Below are 21758 nucleotides of genomic sequence, written 5' to 3'. Positions count from 1 at the left end.
TGGTGGAAGGCAGTGCTGGAGGCTTTGTGAAATTTGCATTTAAATCTCAGTCTGGCCACTTTTTGGTGCCTCCTGAGGAATTTCCTGTCAGTTCACATCTCCAAGCCCCTGTTTCCTTGTCTGAAAAATGGAAATAATTGTCCCTGCCTCACAAGGACCTTGTGAGAGTTAAAAACATAATTGTATGCATAGTGCTCATCACAATGCCTGGCCCAGAATAAATGCCCCAAACTTAAGCATTTATCAAGGTCAGTTTGCTTCATGTTCTCCTAAAATTCAGTCCTCTTTTGAGTGTTCTAAAAATGTTTCATTATATTTAGTTACAAAATTTTAATTAAGGAAAATTCAGTTGATTTGGAGAAAGACTTTAAGACAAACTCGTTATAAATTCCCTATAATGCCCAAGAGTAAAGAAAAGGACACCCATGGGATACAAAACAAGCTCATTGTTTAGGAAAGGCAGCAAATCTAATACTTGGTATACACGTAAGAGCAGATATGCTTAAAATGCCAAGACGATTGGGGGAAAAAAGAACGGTACACTGGGGTTTATTACAAGAATTCTCAAGAAGGGGCTGACTTTTAGGGCAACTGGCTGTGAAACAAATTGAGCACTGTTTTCCACCTGTCAGACAGTAAGAGGTGGGCTTCCCAGGTGGCGCTAGTGGTAAAGAACCCGCCTGCCAACGCAGGAGATGTAAGGGACACAGGTTCAATCCCTAGGTAGGGAAGATCCTCTGGAGGAGGGCACGGCAAGCCACTCCAGTATTCTTACCTGGAGAATCCCATGGACAAAGGAGCCTGGCGGACTACCATCCATAGGGTCGCAAAGAATCGGACACAACTGAAACAATTTAGCAAGCATGCATGCATGCAAACAGTGAGAGATGAGAAGCACCTACTGCCAGCTATGGCCCATCCTGAAGAGCCTGGAAATGCCACGCCCAGTAGAGAGATAGCTGAGGCTAGGAGGGGACCCAGCTGACCCTCCAGAGGCTGAGCCTAAAGCCAGGCCAGCCTCTTCAACACTGCCCTCTTTGCAAACGTAAACTGCCATCTTTTCCGCAAATTGCTCCTCTCTCCCCAGCCCTCTCCCCAGAGAGACCAGTATTGCCATCTCCAGTGCTCTGTGACCCACCTTCCCACACCCTACCAGCCCAGTTACAAATGGTGATTTTCTGTTTATTGCTCAAAACCAAAAATCCAGAAGCAAAGGCGGGGACACCATGGGGAGGGGACATGGCAGGAAAGGGGTAGGGGTCTTGTCCTAGCTCTCCGCTTCATCCCTCTTCTTCTGACCCTCTAGGGTTAGAGGTTAGGCCAGGGCCAGAGCAACTGGGAAGGACAGAGCCTTCCTGGCCAAGGGAATAGCAGAGCTCTTGGGTATAGTCCCTGTGGGGTGCCCTGGGCTGGAGGCGCCCCAGCAGTTGCAGCCGGGACTGAGTTCCCCTCCCAGGGTCCAAAAGCAGGTAGAGTTGGTGGGGCAGGCCCCTTGTTTGGCAACTGAGAAGAGGAGGCTTTGGGCACAGGATGCTGGTTTATTTACTGTAGGGTCCCCAGGGCCATCAAAGCCCCCTTGTGGGACCAGGAGACTATTTACACAGCAGGGAGGAAGGAAGCCAGAGACCAGGTCCTGTGCTCCTTCCTGCCCAGAATGAGGAGAGGAAGGGCGTCCTGCAGCCTTTGTCTTGGTGTTCAGATGGATACTTCATACTCGCGTGTATCCTGGAAACAGAGAGATGTATCAGCTGCTGGAGTGGGATGGAGGTGGACGAGACAGCAAAATAGGTATCCACAAGGAAGGGGAAAGACTCTGTGTGTGTGTGTGTGTGTGTGTGTGTGTGTGTGTGTGTGTTGTTTTTTGGCCATAGAGTGCAGGGTCTTAGTTCCCCGACCAGGGATTGAACCATGTGTGTGTGTGTGTGTGTGTGTGTGTGTGTGTGTGTGTGTGTGTGTGTGTGTGTGTGTGTGTGTGTGTTGTTTTTTGGCCATAGAGTGCAGGGTCTTAGTTCCCCGACCAGGGATTGAACCATGGCCCCTGCATTAGAAGTGTGGAGTTCCAGTTCACGCTGGAGCCAAATTCTCAGTCCCTTGGTACTAATTTACCCTTGAAGTTCCCTTAAATTGCCCGTTAAGCATAGACTGGTGTGGTCTCAGATGTAGATCAACACAGCCTGTTTTCTTCCAGCACAGGAGCAAATGGCTTTTCTTTGGTCGAATACCAAATAAATTAACTGATTTAAATACCCCTTGTATAAGAAAAAGTTGCCTTTAAATAGCAAAAGACATTGTCTATCAAATGATAGAGTCTTTACTACTAGACTTCCAGGGACATCCAAGACTGTGTTTTTCAAATAACATTGATCACTGGGAGTTTGGCAGCCATGGGATGTGAATGGGGCTGAATCTGGCCAATGGATATGTTTGGTTCACTCTACAGTATCTTAAAATCACATAAAAATTGAAATTTCTGGATCTTCTTGGACAATTGGAAGATCTGGCAATTGAGCTTAGGTTTCCACCAGAGGATGAGATGGCTGGGTGGCATCACTGATTCAATGGACATGAACTTGGGCAAACTCCAGGAGATGGTGAAGGACAGGGAAGTCTGGTGAGCTGCAGACTGTGGGGTCACAGAGTCAGACACGACTTGGCAACTGAACAACAATTCCACCACAAACTGGATGGAGTACAAGTTTTCCAATTAGCCACAGTCCACACCACTCCCTATTGCCCACTGACTTGCTTTGTTCACTGATGTGGCCTTTGTAGGCAGCTGAGTTTGCAGTTCCCAGGACTGATATTACAGAGACCTTGAGAGAAGCTTATAGGGTCCTGGGGGAGCAGAGGGATAGGGCACTCTAGGATAGCAGAAAGGCTCACCCCCGCTTCATACAGTGGATTGCTGAAGTCTGACTCCACCGTGATGGGGCTGTAGGAATGGGAGCCCGAGAAGCCGAAGAGGGATTTTCCCTGTAGCCTGGGAAAGGAAGGAGATAGAGGGGCTTATCGAGAAGTGAGCCCCCAACCCCCCCTCACCCAGGCTTCTGTGCCAGGCAGGCAGGACGTCTGCCCTGGCCAGCAGCTCCCCGAGTCGGGTACTTACTTGGTGTAGTATATGTAAACACCACTCCCGAGGACGATGACCAAGCCCAGGGGCAGCAGAATGGCCAAGGCGAGGTTCCCACCCTCTAGCTGCCGTGACGGGTCAGTGGTCTGGGTCACTGGAGAGAGGAGGAGAGGCCAGTGAGCTGGCGCTGGGCCCACCCTGGGCTCTCCCAGCCTCCTGCCCTGGGCCTTGAACCCCTGGGCCCTCACCCCGCCAGGGATCTGGCCTCCTGCCCCCGGCCTCTGCCTTGCCCTCCCAGCTTGGCCAGGCCTGGGTCTCCACTGTACCCTCACTGACCTTCCAGTTTTCGGTTGTCCAGGAGCTCCTCAAAGGCCACTGCAGGGAGAGGAGGGGGAGGGGACGGGGTCTGAGCCAGGGAGGGAAGGAGGCTGCGGAGAGGGCCGGGAGCCCGGTGGGGCTGGGTTGGACAGGCTGGTTTCTCTGCCCTCTGCTCAACCTAAGCTTGATCCTTCCCTCAGGGGGGCAGGGCCTTGGTCCTCCTTGTCCAGACCCCTGGGGAGTCTAAACCCACCAGGTCTGTAGAATTTGTCAAAAATAAGGAAACTGAGACCAGTCCAGAGGGCAAGGGACTGCCAAACCAAAGCCCCCTGTCCTACTTCCCTTAGGATGAGTCCATGACCTTGAACTTCCCCAGGGCTTGTGGATCTACCTCTGAGGATGAGAGCCCATGGGAGGTGAACAGGAAAACTCAGCAGTCTCAAGTGTGCTACCTGACTTTCCCTGCCCTGTCACATCCCAGACACTGCTATGCCCCTTCCTGCCCTGCATGCCCAGGCACCTTTGCAGAGTGGAGGCTGGCTGGTCCACTGGGAGGGGTGGCCGGGCACACAGGTGATGGTGACCTCGCCGATGAGCTCAAAGCCCTCATAGCAGAAGAAGCGCAGAGACTCGCCAGCCTGGTAGTGATGCTTGTATAGTGTCTGGTAGCCATTCTCTGGCACCCCAGGGTTCAGGCACGGCTCGTACTTCACTGCAGGGAAGAGGTCAGCCATGGACCAGCTGCACTGTGAGCAGGCCACCCAGCCACCTGTCCCAGGGTGTCCCCAGACTCACAGGCGCACTTGGGGACCCGGTCGCTCCACTTGGGCGTGCCCGTGTCCCGGCTGTAGCAGGTGAGCACGGCCGCCCCCTCCAGGCTGTACCCGGGCAGACAGCGGTACTGGACATGGGAGCCAACCGGGAAGCCGGCATCGGAGGTGGTGCGGTGCCCATTGGTGATCTCACCCGGGTCTGCACAAGTCATGACTGTTGACAAGAGGGCAAAGTCAAGGGGAGCCGTGGCCTTAAAAGATCTCCCAGAAGCTGAGAGCTGGGGAAGCCCTGAGCCATAGGCCATCTCTTTGGGGCAGACCCCCACCCCCCACCACCTCCCACTCCTTCCTCAGAATGAAGAGAGCAGGAATTGGGAAAACTTTAAGAATTCAATGCATTTTACATATCAGGTTTCCCAGTATTGCCTGGAGAATTCCAAGGTCAGAGGAGCCTGGTGGGCTAATGTCCATGGGATCGCAAAGAGTCAGACATGACTGAGCGGGGCTGACACTTTTCTTCCAGAAGACTGACTGTGTGGGGCAACCTGGGCCCCCATCCCAGGGTGAAATTTGAAATAGTGAACCACTTAGCCAGAGCAAACCAGCTAAATGCCTGCTGTCAGCCCTGCCTGGCAAATCATCAGCAGAAGAGGGGCCCAGCCTTCCTGCTTCCCTCATTCTCAGCCCAGTCTGCTCACTTATGTTGCCTTCCTGGCCCCTGTGGGCATCTGTTCACAGACATGCTATGAAAGAGTCCCAGGCAAAGCCATTTCCTATATACAGACCTGTACAAGGCACCCTGCTAGATGTTTTACAAACACAATAACATATACCCTGATGAGGGATCAAGGTCACTGTCATCTCCCTTGGGGCTCAGAGTTCAAGGCAGTCAAATGACTGGCCTATGGTCACTCAATCAGAAAGTGGCAGAGCTGGAACTGTTCAGGGTCACAGCCATGGAGCATTGGGCTGAGTTTCAGAGACCTGGGTTTCAGCTCAGCTGAAGGGTCAGTGTGAGGCCTGGGGCGGGTCCTCTCCTTAGACTTCGGCAGCTGGGCCGGGCCCTGCTCTCATCTCTTCCTGTCCCTGCCCCATCCTATCTGGTTTCTGGATTAGACATCCTGTGACTCCTTCGAGGAAAGGGGACCTGTGTCAACTAGAAAGTTTTCCTAGTTGACAGTGTCCAGTCGAAATCTGGCTTCCTGAAACTTATCCTCATTGGTCCCACTGTTCCTCCTAGGTTCCAGATGAAAGACCTATAGCCCCATATCCTGGTGACCCAAAATTTGGTGAAAGTGACAAGATGCCACCCCTCTTTTCAATTCTAAAAGATAAACACTCCCAGCTCCTTTAAATGTCACCTCTGTGAAATCTCCAGCCCTATCTGTGGAGTAATGAACCCCCCTCTTCCCACAGCCCTTCTTCATACTTATAGCAGCTAGTACTTACTGTTTACTATCACCAGGTACTACTGTGAAAACCTTTCATTTGCTTTTCACAACATCCTATTCCTACTTCACGGATGAAAAAACTCAGAGATGTTAAGTACCTTGCCTGAAGTCACCCAGCACTTAGCACTGTAATATCTTGAGTTAAGTATCTGTCCCTCTCCCAGACTGTGAGCTGTGAGCTCTGTCTCCGTAGGTAGGGTTCCTGACCTCTCTGTACAACCCCAGCCCCAACCCAGCACGGCACTTTATTGACTGCATTAAAATTAACCAAGTTCTCTGACGAGCTTAGGCCCCAGCAAGGTGGCTCCCCATAATGTCAAGGGTTGGGGACTGAGAGACTGTAGAAGGGCCTAGAACAAGAAAAGAGATGATAGGGCGGGCCAGGTAAGGGGTGGAACTCAGACGGGGCAGAGCCGGGCTTAAGAGACTGTGGGGGCGCGGCCACGAAAAGATAAGGCAGGTCCCAGAGGACCAGGGTGTGACCCAGGACAGCGCAAGACGGAGGGATGTAGCAGTGGGAAGTTGAGACTGGGGAGCAGAGGGGACAGTTTCGGGACACCGAGGAGCAGAGGAGTGGTATACCCAGGGGACATATGGTCAGGGCCTGAAGAAGATCTGGGCAAGACCTAGAGCGAAGGGGTGAAGCCCAGGCAAAACAGGGGCGGGGACAAGATGGGACGAAGCAGGGAGCAGAGGGGTTGGGCGGGGCCCAAGCAGAGCAGCGAAACCCAGGTGGGCAGGGGAGGGGCCATGAGTGGCAGGGGCCGGCCCGGGCTCACTTTTTTGGCAGGCGGGCGGCGCTGCGCTCCAGGACAGGTCCCATTGGCAGGTGAGAATGTCGGAGCCGAGCAGCTCATAACCAGGCTCGCATTGATAAGTAAGCACAGTGCCCCGGATCAGGTCCCCATGGGAGGCCGTCCTCCAGCCCCACTCCGGAGGCGGCAGCTCGGGGCACGTGTCGTTCCTCGGGACTTCTGCAGGGGACAGACAGCGAGTTTGGAGGCTGTCCTGAGACTCAGAGCGCCCTTCCAGCTTCGGGGGCCTCTCTGACTTGCGGGACCCCTGCCCATCTCGGGACCCTGGGCCTTCGTACCTTTGAAGTGCAACACGAAACCCTGGCCCAGGCCCGGGTTGGGGGGTCCGGGCGGTGCCTGGAACTGCAGCGTGAGGTCGGACCCAGAGGAGAGGAGGCGGCGGCGCGGTTGAGGCCCTCTCAGCTGGGCCAGGACTCGTGCACTTGGACCGTCCCCATCGAACAGCGTCAGCATATCCCCTTCGCGCACATTCAAGCTGCAGAGTGGGGGATGGGTTATGATCAGCCCCTCCCGTCCAGTTCTGCCCAATCCTAACTCGGTTCGTTACTAACCTTACCTACTCTCCAGTTGCCTATCCTATGCCTCAGGTTTGGCTCAATAATGGGCTTCTCCATGCTAGCCGCTCCAGGTTCCATTGGTTTCTCCCGATTTCTGCTTCCCAGTACCCAACCCTGCTCACTGCTAAAGCCTTCTACTCCCCAGTCCCTTCTCTATCACCAGGTGATGCTCAACTCCAAAAGCCTGTGATTGGTCAGGCTCAACTCCAACTCTGACCAACCACAGGCCATGCTCATTACCACCCCGCCCAATTCTAGGCTTCCCCTGAGTACTTGCTTTTTGAGCTATGCCCTCTCTAGTTTTGTCCAGGCACATAACCACCTCACATCAAATGAGCTCACTGGATTTCCCCCACACCTATGTTCATCTTGTGTGCTGCTGCTGATGCAACAGTTGGGCCTGGGTCCCCTGAAATCACTCCACAGGTGGCCTTGGAAACAGTCAAACAGTGAGACTCCAGGCCAGAGTCCCCTTTTCACAATAGCCCCTGAGGAAGGCTGCATTACCCCCATTTGCTTCTCCAAGGTTTTCCAACCAATACATGATTTGTCCCTAGGTCTACTTGATGTCCCACACCCCCATCATGAATCCTTATACACCTTTTAAATCTGAACATATATCCACCGACTCATGTAAAAAAGCTCAAGACAGCTGGGCTGAGAAAGCAGGGCAGTGCATTGTCATACCACACTTGGCTGAGCCCACACCCATCGCACCCTCTGTGGTACCCAAACGTACATCTCAACTTGGAGCAAGATGCGTTTCTCTTCCTGGACATGCAGACCCCACACACAGTCTTGGCCAGGGCTATAGCTCTGGGGCCAATCCGGAGAGAGGACCACACCCGCTGGCTCTGACAGCTCCCCTCCACACATGGCTAGGGGAGAAACGGTGTCAGATTCAGGATCAGGTGGGCATGCAGTCTCCATTTCACCACCATTCTCACCACTCCTAACTCTGCGCACCATACCTCCTCCCGGACTTCTATTATCTATTACCCATCTGATTCTTGCCATGCTTAGTCCTGTTGTGTCCAATCCCCAGCCCCACTCTTAACTCACCGTGCCCACCCACCAGCCGATGCATCACCACCCAATCTCTGACCCAGCCCAACTCCAGCCCTAGCTCTTGAAGATATTTGTGTTATGATCCCTGAATTCTGTAACAAGCCCACCAACTACTTAGCTAAGAAAACTGAGCTGAGCCTCTGAAAAGGACAGGGATTGATCCAAGGCCTGAGTTTACTAGGTTCTCCTTTCTGATGGCCTTCCTAGGTTCCCCGGCTCAGGAGGCAGCCTGTGGACTGAAGGAAGTCTAGGGTGGTGGAGGGCTCACCCTTGCACGCTGGCTCCGTGTCATTCCAGTGGGGTTCTGTAGGATCCACGCATTCAATGACATTGGGGGGGCCAGGGGGCTCCAGGGCATATCCTGGGAGGCACGAGAAGGTGGCCAGTGCCCCTGGGCGGTACTCAGGGTCCGTGGTGGTGACGTTGCCATGTGCCAGGAAGGGGGCGAAGCAGCGATCTTCCTCAAAGGCTAGAAAGGAGTCAGTCACAGGAAGTAAACATTAGGACAGGGACTTCCCTGGCAGTCTGGTGGTTAAAACTCTGTGCGTCCAATGCAAGGGGTGCAGGTTCAATCCCTGGTCAGGGAACTAAGATCCCACATGCCATGTAGCCAATAAATAAATACTTTTTAAAAATACACACACACACACACACACACACACACATAATAGAACAGGCCTCTAGGGATCTCAGACTGGGGAACTGGGCTGAATTCCAGTGTGGTTTGGCCCCCCAGTGGGTTATTTAAAATCGAATGCCCTTGGGTTTAGCTTTCACTCTCCAGTTTCCCCCAAACCTTAATATTCCTCATAGGCACATTTATGTTAGCTCCTTGGCCTCTAGACAGAGGCTGAGACCAATCAAGTCCCAGCCACTGTTCTACAGATGAGGACACCAGGTCCACAGTCAAAAAGCCATTTGTCCCATGTCACAGGTTGGGGCAGTGGCGGAACCAGACCTTCTTAAGCCCAGACTCCTTGATTCCCAGCCAGAGATGCCTGGCTCTGGAAGCTGCAATGGACTGAGGGGGAAAGGGTGCCTTTGGAGACTTGACTCATGTAGGTGTGCTGACTCCTCAAAAATAACAGTTGACTTCTGATCATCCCTGATAATCCATACTGTGGCTGGAATCCAAAGTGAGGCAAACACAAAAAGCTACTTATTTAACTTTGGGCTAAGGCAGTGAAAATGAACATTTGTAGAGCATTTTAGTTTTTAACCCATCTGATCATATCTTAGCTGCAAAGACTCAGGTAAGATTCAGGTGCTTATGATACAGAAACAGTCTGAAGCCCATGGAGCAATAGTGACCCACAATTGTGCAGGCAGGCCTCAGACCCAGAAATTCTTTTTGCAGTCTCAGAATCTAATATGCAATTTATTTATCAGATCCACTGTTCTATTTCACTGTTACTTAACCTAGTAAGGTGAGATGTCCAAATCCTATGCACCCATCAGGGCACAGTGCCAATTCCCTTTCTCCTTTGATTCATATCAGAAATGACCCCCTTTCATCTCTGTACATTTCACTTTCTTTGTCTCTTTCCTGCTACTGTTTACATAAATCTTCCACTTGAGACACAGTGAAACTCTGTATCCCAGATATATCAGGCTTTTCTCTACCTCTCTACTGTTGCTCACGCTGTTCTTTTATCTGAGATGCTCATTTCCAATCTTTGTCTTTTAAAGTTGTCTCCATCCTGTAAGTCCTAGTTCAAATGACTCCTCCTATGATCATTGACCTCCCTGCTTCTACCTGTCTGGCATCCAGTCTTCCTTCCTCTGTTAAGAGCACTCCTATTTTCATTTTGGGTCTCATGCCCTCCCCACTTCCAGTGCATGAGGTTCAGCTGGGGCCAACTAGGAATGGACGTGTGACGTGGATCTGCCAATCATTATACCACCTGACAGTGACTGGCTCAGGCATAGACATCTGACCTAAGCCAGGACATTGAAAGCCTTTCCTGGCATCTTTGCTGAAGCTCTTAGAAAAGTGGTATGCTTCCTCTCTTTTTGATGGAGTTACTAAAGCTGGTGGTCTGTAAATCTGGAACTGCTAGGTACACAGGCTGAGAGTCTGCCTAAGAATGAAGCCAGCCGAGAGGAAAGAAAGGAGAGATGAAAGCAATTGGCCTCTTGGCTGTGTACCTGAGACCAGCTGTACCTGGATCCAGCCATACCTGAAGCTTAAGTAGAAAGGCCACCTCAGGAAATTAGACGGAATCTTTGTCACTTGGGGATCGGGAGGCAAGTCGGTTTTTAGGACTCCAAACATGGAGATGAGCAGAGATGGACTATGTGCTTGTGACCATGCCCGGGCATCAGGAGGAAGGGAAAGTGGGGGAGTTGGGGCCCCAGGGGGAAGGCTGTTACCTTCAAATCGGAGGCTTAGCAGCAAGGGATTGGCAGGTGTCTCTGAAAGCAGCTCCACATAGAGGGATTGGGCGTCACTGATGAGACCCCGCTCTGGGACATCATCCATGTCCGAGTCATAGATCACTGGTGAGAGGGGACTGCCCCCTGAGCGTACCATCAGCCTGGGATGGACAGAGGTGGTCAGGAGCTTGGCTTCCCCTAGGAAGCTGCTTCACCTCTTGCCTGCTCTAACTTAATATCATAGCTATTGCTTTCAAATATTAACTATATGCCATGGACTCTTCTAAGCCTGTACACATTTTATCTCATTGAATTCTCACAAGAACCCTCAAGTCAGATACTATTATTATTCCTCATTTCATCGATGAGAAAATTGAGGCACAGAAAGGGTAAGTAACCTGTCCAGCATCACATAGCAGCTAGTGACAGACCTGGGGTACCAGTTTATTAGATAAAGAGTGAGGATAATGACGATGATGGTAAACACATTTAGAGTGCTTACAGTGTGCTGATCACTCTAAGAATTTTACATATTTTTAATTCATTTGTCCTCACAGAAACATTAAGAGGGAGCTACTATTATCTCCATTCTACAGATGATGAAAATGAGGCACGGAGAGGTTAAGTGATTGTCTCAGTTTGCACAGCTACACTGCCTAAGAAAGGGGAAGGACTGACCTCCATTTAACATAGATCCCAACTGGGATGCCCCTAGTCTGCCTGCCTCCCTGCGGTAGCCTTCCTATTTCCTTGAAGTGGGAACCTCTGATCCAAGGCTCAGACCCTCACCGGTCATTGTCCTCATCCAGCGAGACTCTCTCGAAGTGCAGGTGCAGCCGGCGTCCCTCGGCTGCTTCAATGACCCAGCGGCAGGTGAGGTTGGGTCCTGCAGCTCCCCCAGGCTCAGGGGACACGATGCGGCCAAGAGTAGCATTGTGGATGGTGCCCCCACAGGATGCTGTGGGCAGAGGGGCAGCAGGTTAAGGTGACTTGTCCTTGTCCCATCTTCAGAGCTGTTGTGCCCATACGTCTGCCTGGGCCCTGGCCTTGGGATGACCTCTGCCCTACAGGCTCACCCCAGGACCTTTTCCATGCCACTACCCAGGTAAGGAACCAGCTCTGGAATAGAAAGACCCCAGGATGGACACTCCCCAAACGTGGACACCCTGGGGTGGGGAGTTATGAGGGATTCCCTCCAGGTGGCACTAGTGGTAAAGAAAAAAAAACCCCGCCTGCCAATGCAGGAGATGTAAGAGATGGAGGTTCAATCCCTTGGTGGGGACGATCCCCACCAAGGAGGAGGGGCACGACAACCCACTCCAGTATTCTTGCCTGGAGAATCCCATGGACAGAGGAGCCAGGCAGGCTACAGTCCACAGGGAAGCAAAGAGTCGGACACGACTGAAGCAACTTAGTACACATGCACATGCACGTGCCCCGAAACTGAAGCTCTCGGATGGCGAATACTCAGGATAGGCCCCCAGGATGAAGGCTCTCCAGTATAGAGACCTTCAAGATACAGACTCTAAAAACGATTTCCTCTAGGATGAGGGTTATCCAAAACAGGGACCTCTAGAATGATGACTCCCCACATGGGGACCCTCCCGGAATTCCCTGGCAGCCCAGTGGTTAGGACTCCATGCTTCCACTGCTAGGGGCATGGGTTCAATCCCTAGTCAGGGAACTAAGATCTAGGAACCCTCCAGATGGGATTTCTCCAGATGGAGACCCTCCAAGAATGGAGACACCAAGGATGGAGACCCTTAGGGTGTAGCGCTCCAGAGGGAGACCCTAGGATAGGGAGTCTTCAGGATTAAAAAACCCCATCAAGATGGGTGCTCCCCAAAGATAGTGATCCCCAAAGACAGGCCCCTCCAGCGGGGCTCCTGGGACGGGGAGGAGCAGGAGACTCACCCACGCAGCTAGGGGGCTCACTGCTCCAGGCTGGCCGGGTGCCATTGAGGCAGACGAGGGTCTCCTCTCCATGCAGTTGGTAGCCCGAATCACAGTGGAAAGTGGCAGTGCCTCCAGGGTGAAGGTCTGTCACACTCACGTCCCCATGGGCTGGCTGGGGAGGGAAGCCGCAGCTCAAGAGGTAGGCTGGATCAGGCAGAGAAGGAGAAGACCTCAGTTTCCCATGCCACTCTCTCTCACTGGCCCCCCAGCACTTCCTCCCCTCTTTCTACCCCCCACCCCCAGGGGCACACACTGGCTTCATACTGGAGTCCTTACATGGACACATTTTCTCACGAGGAGGTAATTTCCACACCCCTGGTGTCCCCTAATCTTTGTAGTCTACCCCCTCGGGCCCCCATTTTACAGATGAGATGATAACCTGAGACTCAGAGAAGTTCTGGACCCTAGCTAGCACTCATTGGCTGTGTGACCTCAGGCAAATCAGTAGACCACTCTGAACCCCATCCAGTTCTAATAATAACGCATGGTATTTGCAGAGCCCGCTCAGCTTCCAAAACGAGTTCATGCAGCACTTTTGAGGAGGCAGGCTGTGACCCACTTTCCAGATGTAGAAATTGAGGCTCCGAGTTATTAAGTGGCTCATATCATTTTCTCCTCTCCACACCCACAGACTTCCTTCCACTGGGGTGCACTGTGGTATTATATCCTCAGCTCTCATCCAAAGGAGTCACAATGAGCTCCTTTAGAAAGTATTTTGCCATTAAAGACTCTAATACTCAGCACCCTCTGAGTAAGTCTTCCACAGAAAGTAAAGTGCTAGGGAAAGCTCTGCTTTCCCTAAGCAACTGGTTTGTTTTCTTTCCTGTTGTGAGAACTCTGGAATCTCTCTTTTTGCACTGGCTGCTGGGAAGCTCAGAACCAGATGGAGTGAGACTTGCTCCCAGTAACAGTGGCTTATCCATCCACGTTCTTTTTTCCCAGTTGTGCTACTCAGCCTGTAGGATCTTAGTTCCCCAGCTAGGGATTGAACCCAGGCCCTCAGCAGACACAGCACAGAGTCCTAACCACTGGACCACCAGGGAATTTCCATCCACATTTTTTTTTTTTTCAAATTTAATAAGCATTACCTGGTGCCAATTTTTCTTACTTATTCTATTTAATTTTATTGCTTGTGGTCTTTTTTTGAAAGCCTCCTGAAATTCTTGCAGTCATATGAGATAAAACAAATAAATAGAAAGTGCATTGGTAATCAATGATGGACTCTGAACTTGATCCTGACAGAGCTCTGTATGTCTGGTTAAGCAGAGCTCATCAAGAAGGCCTTCCTGGGGACTTCCCTGGTGGTCCAGTGGTTAAGAATCCGTCTTGCAATGCAGGGGAAGCTGGTTCCATCCCTGGTCAGGGAACTAAGATCCTACACGCCACTGCAGCTAGAGAGCCTGTGTACTGCAACAAAATGTCCTGTATAAGCCAGTGAGAATCACGTGTGCTGCAGCAATTAACACCTGACACAGCCAAATAAATAAATAAAATAAAGTGTAGTGATTTTAAAAAGCTGGCAGGGGTGCTTCCTGGAGGAAATACCTCAAAGCTGTATCTTGTAGGAGGGGCAGGCTGTGGTTAGCAGAGGGTCCAGCTTGTTTGGGCATTTGCTTTTTCTGACTCTCCAGTCCCAAGTGGTTCTGTTAGAGACCCTAGTGTCCCTGTGTTTCAAAATTCAACAAGCATTTCCTTGGCTGGGTCTGAAGGCCAGAGGTGAAACAGACTAAAGCCTTGCCTTCAGGAGTTCATGGTCTACTAAGATCGACACAAATACAACCTTGTAGATCATAGGATCTGAGCATTTCCTGGTGGTCCAGTGGTTAGTGACACTGAGCAGGGCCCTGTGGGACTTCTGAGCACAAAGGCTTTCTGTGTCCCCCATTTCTTTGGTTATAGGAAACAGCCTTCATTCAGCCTCTATGACCTTCCCTCAGTTCTAATGGGCAGATTCTAGCAGCTATTAATTAGGGAAGGGAGGGGATGCTGAGACCAGAGAGAGTCAAGAGAAACAATAGTGGGACTTCCCTCATGGTCCAGTGGCCAAGACTCTGATCTTCCAATGCAGGGGGCCCGGGTTCAATCCCTAGTCAGGGAACTAGATCCCATATGTGGCAACAAAGATCCCCAGTGCTAGAACTATTACTTAAACCCAGAGCAGCCAAATGAATAAGTATTTTCTTTTAAAAAAAGAAAAACAATAGTGCACCCTCTTGGGACACGGTCCTATTTCCCCATCAATGGATACACACAACAATATCTTTGAGCTATTTTGTAGATACTGAAACCCTTGCCAGGTGGGAGAAGCTAACAAAAATTAACGATGGTGTGCTGCCCACAAGTTTATAGACCCCAGACCAGTTGGACTTGAAGGTTGATGATGCTGACTTCTACTGATCTCACCACCAACCCATCAGAAGAATATCCACGAGCTGACCACTCTCCCTTTGAACAATTACTATAAAACTTCTCATTATTTTCTCTAAGTTGGGACATTATTTTGAGGTCCTTGGCCAGCTCTGGGCCCCTTTGCCTGGCAAAGTAAAAAAGCTCTTCTTTTCTACATCACTCCAAACTCTGTCTCTGAGATTCAATTCAGGACTGGTGTACAGAGAAGCCAAGCTTTCAGCATCCTTAGGGCTTGGCAATTTCACTGCTGGGCCAGGGTTCAATACTTGGTAGGGGATCCTGCAAGTCACACAGTGGCCAAAACAAAACACATCCCCCACCCCCTGCAAAAAAAAAAAAAAAAAACCAACAACCCAAACACTGTGATTTCAATAAACTTTAGCTTCTGTGATGGCTCCCTATGATTGACAGACTCAAGCTCGAAAACTTTAGATTGAAGGGGCTTTCTGAAAGCCCCTTCCACAACTGGGTCTAGCCCACAATATAGTTTTGTGTCCCAATTCCATGTATTTTTCACATAATTTCCTCTACCTGCGAGGCTCTCGTCTTACTTTTCCTCATCTCTCAAGGAATAACTGAAGTACCACCTCCTCCAGGAAGTTTTCCTGACCCCCTTACTCCCCTTTTCAATAAAGTTAGTTTTTTTTTTTTTCGGTCTATGCAGAATCCACATGCATAATTTCATCGTCACATTAACGCCTGCCTATCGCCACTGTGAGACTGAACCAAACCATTTTCATTTTGTCTCCTAAAAACCTACCCTTGCTGATCAATTGATGCTACCAAGAGCCAATGTGGAGCAGTGCAAAGAGCACTGAATTTAGAGACGGGCACACCTAAGCTCCAGCTCCAGCTGCACAACTTATTTGCTGTATGGTCTCAAACACGTGACCTTGCCTCTTGGGCCTTCCATCTGTAGATGACAATAACCATTCCTATAATTGAGGATTGGCCTTAAAGAAAATAAACACACCAGGCACCTGGAACTAGAAAGTCCTCAGAAAATGTTAATCACTTGCCCCTCAGCCTCAGTTAATAAACGGCTGGGGGTCAGGGACTTGGGGATCTGACTTCTGACTTTGCAGTGCATTTGCTAGTGGCCAAACCATCCTTGTAAGCTTTGAGGCTTTGTCTTCCTCTCAGAGACAAAGTTGACAAAGGCCACCCCCAGGGCTGCTATGAGAAGGGGAGGATGGTTGGCCCTGGGGTGAGGGGTGATGGAGCCTTTGACCATCCAGAGAAGCTAATGGGGACTCTGTGGATCAGAAGGCCCAGTTAGTGGAGACTGGCAAGGGCTTAAACAAGGCCTCAGTCCCAAAGGGGCCAGGAGAAGCTGCAGAACAAGGAAGACTGAGGCAGGTCATGAAGGCCCGTTTACACAGTAGCCCTGCTTCCCCAGATGTTCCATTTAGCCTAACGAGTCCTATTTTCAATGCACTAGGGATGTGGCTGCTTAAAGGAGCCAGTGGGGAGCCATTTTGCAATATCTGAGGCCTAGCCCTCAGCCCTGGGCCCTTGAAGCCTGCCCTTGCTCCCCAACAACCAGCCCCTGACCACCAACTACATGTACCCCGACTCACTGGTCTCTCTACAGGTAGGTTTGCTAACTCCACCTTGCACACCTGACCCCGTGGGGCAGGTCCAGAAGGAAGATCGCAGGAGAGGGTGTGAGGAAGGGATAATGGTTGCCTGTGTCCTGGATAAAGTCACAAGGGATCCAGAGTCTGCAGAGCTCACAAGGGGGCAGCAAAGCCATGAGATGACATGAAGGGACACAATTCCCTCTCTGTTTCTGAGCCGAGGAAGGGACTTTGGAGATGGCAGCAATGTCCAGAAAAGGATCATGGGCTGGGCCCCTGGCCTCATGCACACATGTATGCTAGAACATGCACTTGCATCGTGGGAAGGTTTCCATACACACAGGCAAATATGGATGAACACGTGTGTGTAGGCTGTCTGTGGGCGGGCGCTAGAGAATGCAAGCATGCGCAAACACGTCCCCTCTTTCCTGCCTGCTCCCCCGGAAGTCAGCAGGATCTTTTTAGGTCACAAATCTGAGGCTGTCACTATCTTGCTTAAAACATTTCGAAGTGGCTCCTCCTCCCCTGTAAGGATAATGTAGTCTGAGAACTCCTCACTGAAGCTAGTAAGGCCCTTTGTGATCGAAATCTGACCTACCTCCCAGTCTAATCTTTTCGCCTATTTCCCTACCACTTTCTGGGCTTTTCCTGTAATAGCAATGATCAACTTTTTGAGCCCTCGCTGGGCACCAGACAGTTTTAACCACTTGTATGGATTCATCTGACCTTCCTAATAATGTGATGAGGTAAGCATCATCATCCTCATTTTTCAGTTAAGATGATGCAGTCCAGAAAGGTTAAGTAACTCACCCCAGGTCACACAGGACAATTCTATATTCCAAGCTGAGTGACCTCAACTCCTCTGGGTGGGGTGTCACAACTTTTTTTTCTCCTCTCTGGGTCTTGGGATATATTTTTTGATCCATCTAGACATCTGCCTTTCTCTTTCTGTCCCTCCCACCCTTTCCCTAGTTAACTCATTTCAGGTGTCAACTTAGTCATCACCTCCTCCAAGGAGGTGTTCCTATATTCCTTACAGAGGAAATGTAGGTCCCTTTGACATTTTGCCCATTGTCCTTCCATCATAGGGATTGGGGTCCGTATCTCACTGGATTATAATCCTCTTGATTATTTGCCCATCTCCCTACCTAGATTCTGAGTTACCTTTACGTTTGGCTTGTTTAGTCTTCTCCTCAGGGATAACCCAGGGCCAGTATGAAGTGGGCTCTGGATAAAGATTTGTTGAGGGAATGGACGAACTGTCCCTTGGATGGGTGCATACCCAGACACAGATCTGCGTGTGAGATAAGTGTGTATAGGTCTTCTCTGGGGCTTCCCTGGTGGCTCCTGGTAAAGAATGCTCCTGTCAGTGCAGGAGATGTGGGTTTGATCTCAGCATCAGGAAGATCCTCTGGAGGAGGAAATGGCAACCCACTTCAGTATTCTTGCCTAGAAAGTCCCATGGACAGAGGAGCCTGGCAAGCTATAGCCCATGGAATCACAAAAGAGTCAGACATGATTTAGCAACTAAACAATAAGAAGGTCTCCTCTTAGGATTCTGCCCCTCACCATCCTAGTCAAGAGGAAAAGGCTTTGACATCACCCTGAGGTTAGCAGGCCTATGAGATGTCTCCTGAGCCCAATGTGGCCCCTGCCTTTCCACCAGGACCCCGAACTCCTCACCCTGATAGTGGATCCTGAAGCCAGCACCCCTGGGGACCCGTGGGCTCTGAAAGTGCAGGAGCAGCCGGTTGGTGGGACTCCGAAGGACCTGTCCTTCACCCAGCATAGAGGAGTTAGCCAGGAGTCGGGGGGCCAGACCTGGAGACCCCCCACCAGCCAGCACCAGAAGTTCCTCCTCCCGAGACAGGTTCAGCATCTGCACCTAAAGAAGCCAGATTCAGACCCGCCAGGGCAAGTCAGCCAGGGTGGTAACCCCCTAAGCCCCCCACCCTTTTCCCTGTATGTAACAGCACAGTGACACTGGCCAAGTTGTAGAACTCTAGGGGAGTTTGTGAGAGCCTCAGAAACCAGGCTCATCGGAGAAAACAAGTTCTCTGGTTCTTAGGCCAAACCTGCCCACACCCCTGGGCCCAGAGGAAAGGGTTAGGAGGTTTCACAATAGGATGCTTAATGCAGTTACCTGGATCTCAATGCCGTAGCCAGGGTAGACATGGATACTGTACGTGCAGTCCAGGAGCCCCAAGGTGAAGCTGGCTGCGCTCCCTAAATCTGGGGATTCAACGTGCCCTTCGCCTTCGGAGATGTTGTTATTACACAGAACTAAAGAGACAGAAGCGACGGGACTGAGAGAATCTCTGCATTCGTGCCCTCCCAGCCAAGCAACTCCGGGGGTCCCCATCCATCATCTCCCCAGCAGCCTTCATAACTTAATCCAATGCTTACTCTCCCACTGGCGCCCAGAACTCCCTTCCCCAACTGTCATAATAGATAAAAACCTAGAACGGCGCTGGTACATAGTAAGCATAGATCAATGCTAGCCTTTATGATTACTCTTAAGCAGAAGACTCTCTCCTATCTGGATCCCTTCTTCCACACATATGCAGCAGCCTCTCCCCCATCCACGCCCTGCTCCTCTCCCATATCCCCCGTCAATCGTCTCACCTGGGCTGGTCACTGTTGTGGTGACAGTTGTCGTGGTGATAACGGTGGTCGTGGTCTCCTCTTCTCCTCCCTCGGGCCCCAAGGGTGGGCCTGGAGAGGCTGGACCGGGAAGGGGCGGGGCTGTGGTTCCTGGGGGCGGGGTCAGCAGCTCTGGCGCGGTGGGGCCTGCCCCCCTACCCCCTTTAGGGGTTACGGCGGTTGTCAGAGGCCCTGTGCCCGGCTCAGTGGCCCGAGGCGGAAAGGGTGCTGCAATAGTCTGGCCGACTGGAGGGGTTGCTAGTGTGGGGTCTGGATCAGATCCTGGGACAGGGCAAGGGAAATCAGGGAAAAGGAGGAGCAAATTGGTGGGCCTTGGTTGGGGAGCAGGGCTCAGGGAAACTGAGAGTTCCCCACTGAAACCAAAAGACTTCTCCCACAAGGCACAGATCCCCCACCTCTCCCTTCCCCACCCCAGCTTCCCACCGCCTCTCAAGCTTTCCACAGCCTGCCCTCCACCCTTTTTCTTCTCTGTGTCCAGGCCCTTCCACTCTGACAGCCTCATCGATCGTTTCTGTCTCTCCATTCAGCTCTGGCTCCCTCTCCTGGTTACCCCTTTCTTGTTCCTCTGTCTTTTTCTTTTGCACTCTCTAGAACTCTTGATCTCTGTTTAATATTCTTACCCCTTTCTGATTTTATGATTCTAAATCTACTAATCCTTGCTTTTCTCTCTCTTTCTGTGTCCCCTCCCCCCCACTCTATCTCTGATTCTGGTTCTCTGAGTTTCCATCTGTCTTTCTCTTTGATTGTCTGCTTTTCCGTCTGGCTCTGTTTCTTGATCATTCTCGCTCTCTGTCTACGTCCAGTTTTGATTCTCTCGAACCATCTCTCTGTCTCTCTCTGTATTTTACTGGCCTGGTTGCCCATCTCCCTGAGTTAATGTCCCTCCCTCTTCCTCTCAGCTTCTGCCACTCTGGGGGCCTCACCCGGCAGGTATCCCATCTCTGGGCCCTTCCTCAGCAGGGCCCCATGGAGCAGCTCCGCCAAGGCCTCAGAGGCTACTGTGGGGGTCTCACTTCCAGGCTCCGGCAATGCCTCCTCCTCCTTCAGGGGCAGACCTAGGAGATGAAATCATCTGAGCTCTTCCACTGCCCCACACGCCTTCCTTCTCCAGAAAGATCTTTTCCAGAGCTCTTCCTCCCCAGTCAGCTGGGCCAGCAGGAGCTCGGAGGGTCCCAGACTGGGCTGAGAGCCAAGACTGGAGGAGGGGCTCCCCGCTGCCCATCATACCTCCTAGCCCTTTCTTTCTCCCTTTTCCCTTAGGCCGTGTGGGCCCTCAGTAAGCACCTTGGACAGCGCCAGCAGGGCAGAGAAGCGGCGGGTTGCTACCTTCATTTTTCCCTCAGAGGTGCTCCCCGCAACCCCAGGGCTCTGCGGAGGGTCTGGCAGCACCTCCCAGCCCTTGCTTCTGCAGTGTTTAGCTTTCTCTCTGGGTTTCTGTCTGCAGTGTGGTTCTCTCTCTCCCCGCGCTACCCCCCCTCCCCTTCCCTCTCATTCTCTGCAGTCTCTGCCCCCTTCACTGGAGTCTGGCTGGAGGGTCAGAGTGGGGGAGTAAATATCTGGCCTCTGAGCACTGCCTCTGTTCATCTGTCTTTGTCCATACGTCCAAGAATGTTTGTGTGTGCAGTGCCTGGCATCTCTCCCATCGCATCCATCTCCCACCCAGGTACCCTGCCTGTTTCTGCCGCCTCCGCAGATTGCACCCCCCCACCCGCAACTTCCCCAGCCCTTCTCCCTGGATTTAACCCCTGAGACGCTGCTAAAAGCTCCCCTCATTCGTTTCCCAACTCCTCAGTATATGAGGGTAGGGGCTCCAGGTGCAAGCCAGAAAGCCCTGGCTTTCTAGGTCCGTCAGCTGTGCCCCTCCCCTCCCCCAGGAGCTCAGAAGACGCAGGATGTTCTGAGAAAGAAAGGTATAGAACCCCCCCTCAGGGGGACATTCCCGGGGGCCCACCGCCATGCACCCATGTCCTTACCCTGAATCCAGGGACAGCTCAGCAGAAACAGGAACAGCAGCTGGAGAGGCGGCGGATGCTGGGCCCTGGGAGTCCCCATGGCGACTCACACCGATTTCTCTCCTCTGCGACTCTCCTAAATAATCTAGCTGTCACCTTTCCTCCGTCTCCTTTTATCTTTCTTGTTAATTTTTACCCCCTACTAGCAGTTAGTAAGGGAGACAATTTTTCTGCCCTTTGGGATGGAGAGGTAGAACTAGGTAGGGGGGTCGCCTGGAGCCCACCCCTCTTTGCCCAATCTCTTCTGTCCTCTGCTGTCGAGTGTGTGGGAGAGGGGGCGCGGCTCCGGCTGCAGGGGGTGGGGCCGAGAAGGGCGAAGGAGCCGGGTCGCCTGGGTTACCCTCTGGCTCAGGCGCCTGGGTCCCCCGGGTTGGCTGGATTCTAAGCTGGGGGAGTGGGTCGAGGCAAAACAGGTCCCGGGGACCTAAGGTGGGGTCGAAAATAGGGAGGGTTCCTACTGTGCTCTAGTGGGGCTTGGTGAGGAGGGGAGGAGAAGGGGTTGCAGAACCTGGAGAGCTGAGGCTCGGGCACTGAAGCTGCGGGAGGGAGAAGCTGAGAAAGGTGTCGAGCCCACGTCAGATCCTGGGGACGGGCGAAGGGAGGGGCCTGGGATTTATTTGGGGGCGGTGGGGGGAGGGAGGAGGAGGAAGTGCAGATGGAGGAAGGAGGGACCACATGAGCCAGGGTCGTAATCCTCACTCCCGCGGCC

General features: G+C 51.9%; 1 protein-coding gene across 4 annotated transcripts; it reads right to left on the bottom strand.

The window, feature by feature from the left end:
• Positions 1162 to 21641, bottom strand: SEZ6L2 (seizure related 6 homolog like 2). 4 transcript variants are annotated; one of them, XM_018041025.1, is made up of 18 exons: positions 21011 to 21640; positions 19961 to 20092; positions 18999 to 19298; positions 18517 to 18656; positions 18057 to 18258; positions 12343 to 12528; positions 11218 to 11386; positions 10426 to 10589; positions 8321 to 8521; positions 7724 to 7862; positions 6706 to 6902; positions 6392 to 6586; positions 4184 to 4375; positions 3909 to 4100; positions 3407 to 3445; positions 3107 to 3224; positions 2884 to 2980; positions 1162 to 1725 (listed from the first exon to the last, which is right to left on the bottom strand). In XM_018041025.1, exons 1-18 carry the CDS (start codon positions 21087 to 21089, stop codon positions 1696 to 1698), a joined length of 2772 nt encoding a protein of 923 aa, XP_017896514.1. In that variant the 5' UTR covers positions 21090 to 21640; the 3' UTR covers positions 1162 to 1695. The 4 variants fall into 4 exon arrangements, with proteins under 4 accessions (XP_017896514.1, XP_017896516.1, XP_017896515.1 ...); XM_018041026.1 differs by having other exon boundaries at positions 1167 to 1725; positions 2884 to 3005; positions 21011 to 21641; XM_018041027.1 differs by lacking the exon at positions 3407 to 3445.

The sequence above is a fragment of the Capra hircus genome, chromosome 25 (assembly GCF_001704415.2).
Source record: "Capra hircus breed San Clemente chromosome 25, ASM170441v1, whole genome shotgun sequence".
NCBI classification, from domain to species: domain Eukaryota; kingdom Metazoa; phylum Chordata; class Mammalia; order Artiodactyla; family Bovidae; genus Capra; species Capra hircus.
This window is presented reverse-complemented; position numbering and strand designations above follow the sequence as displayed.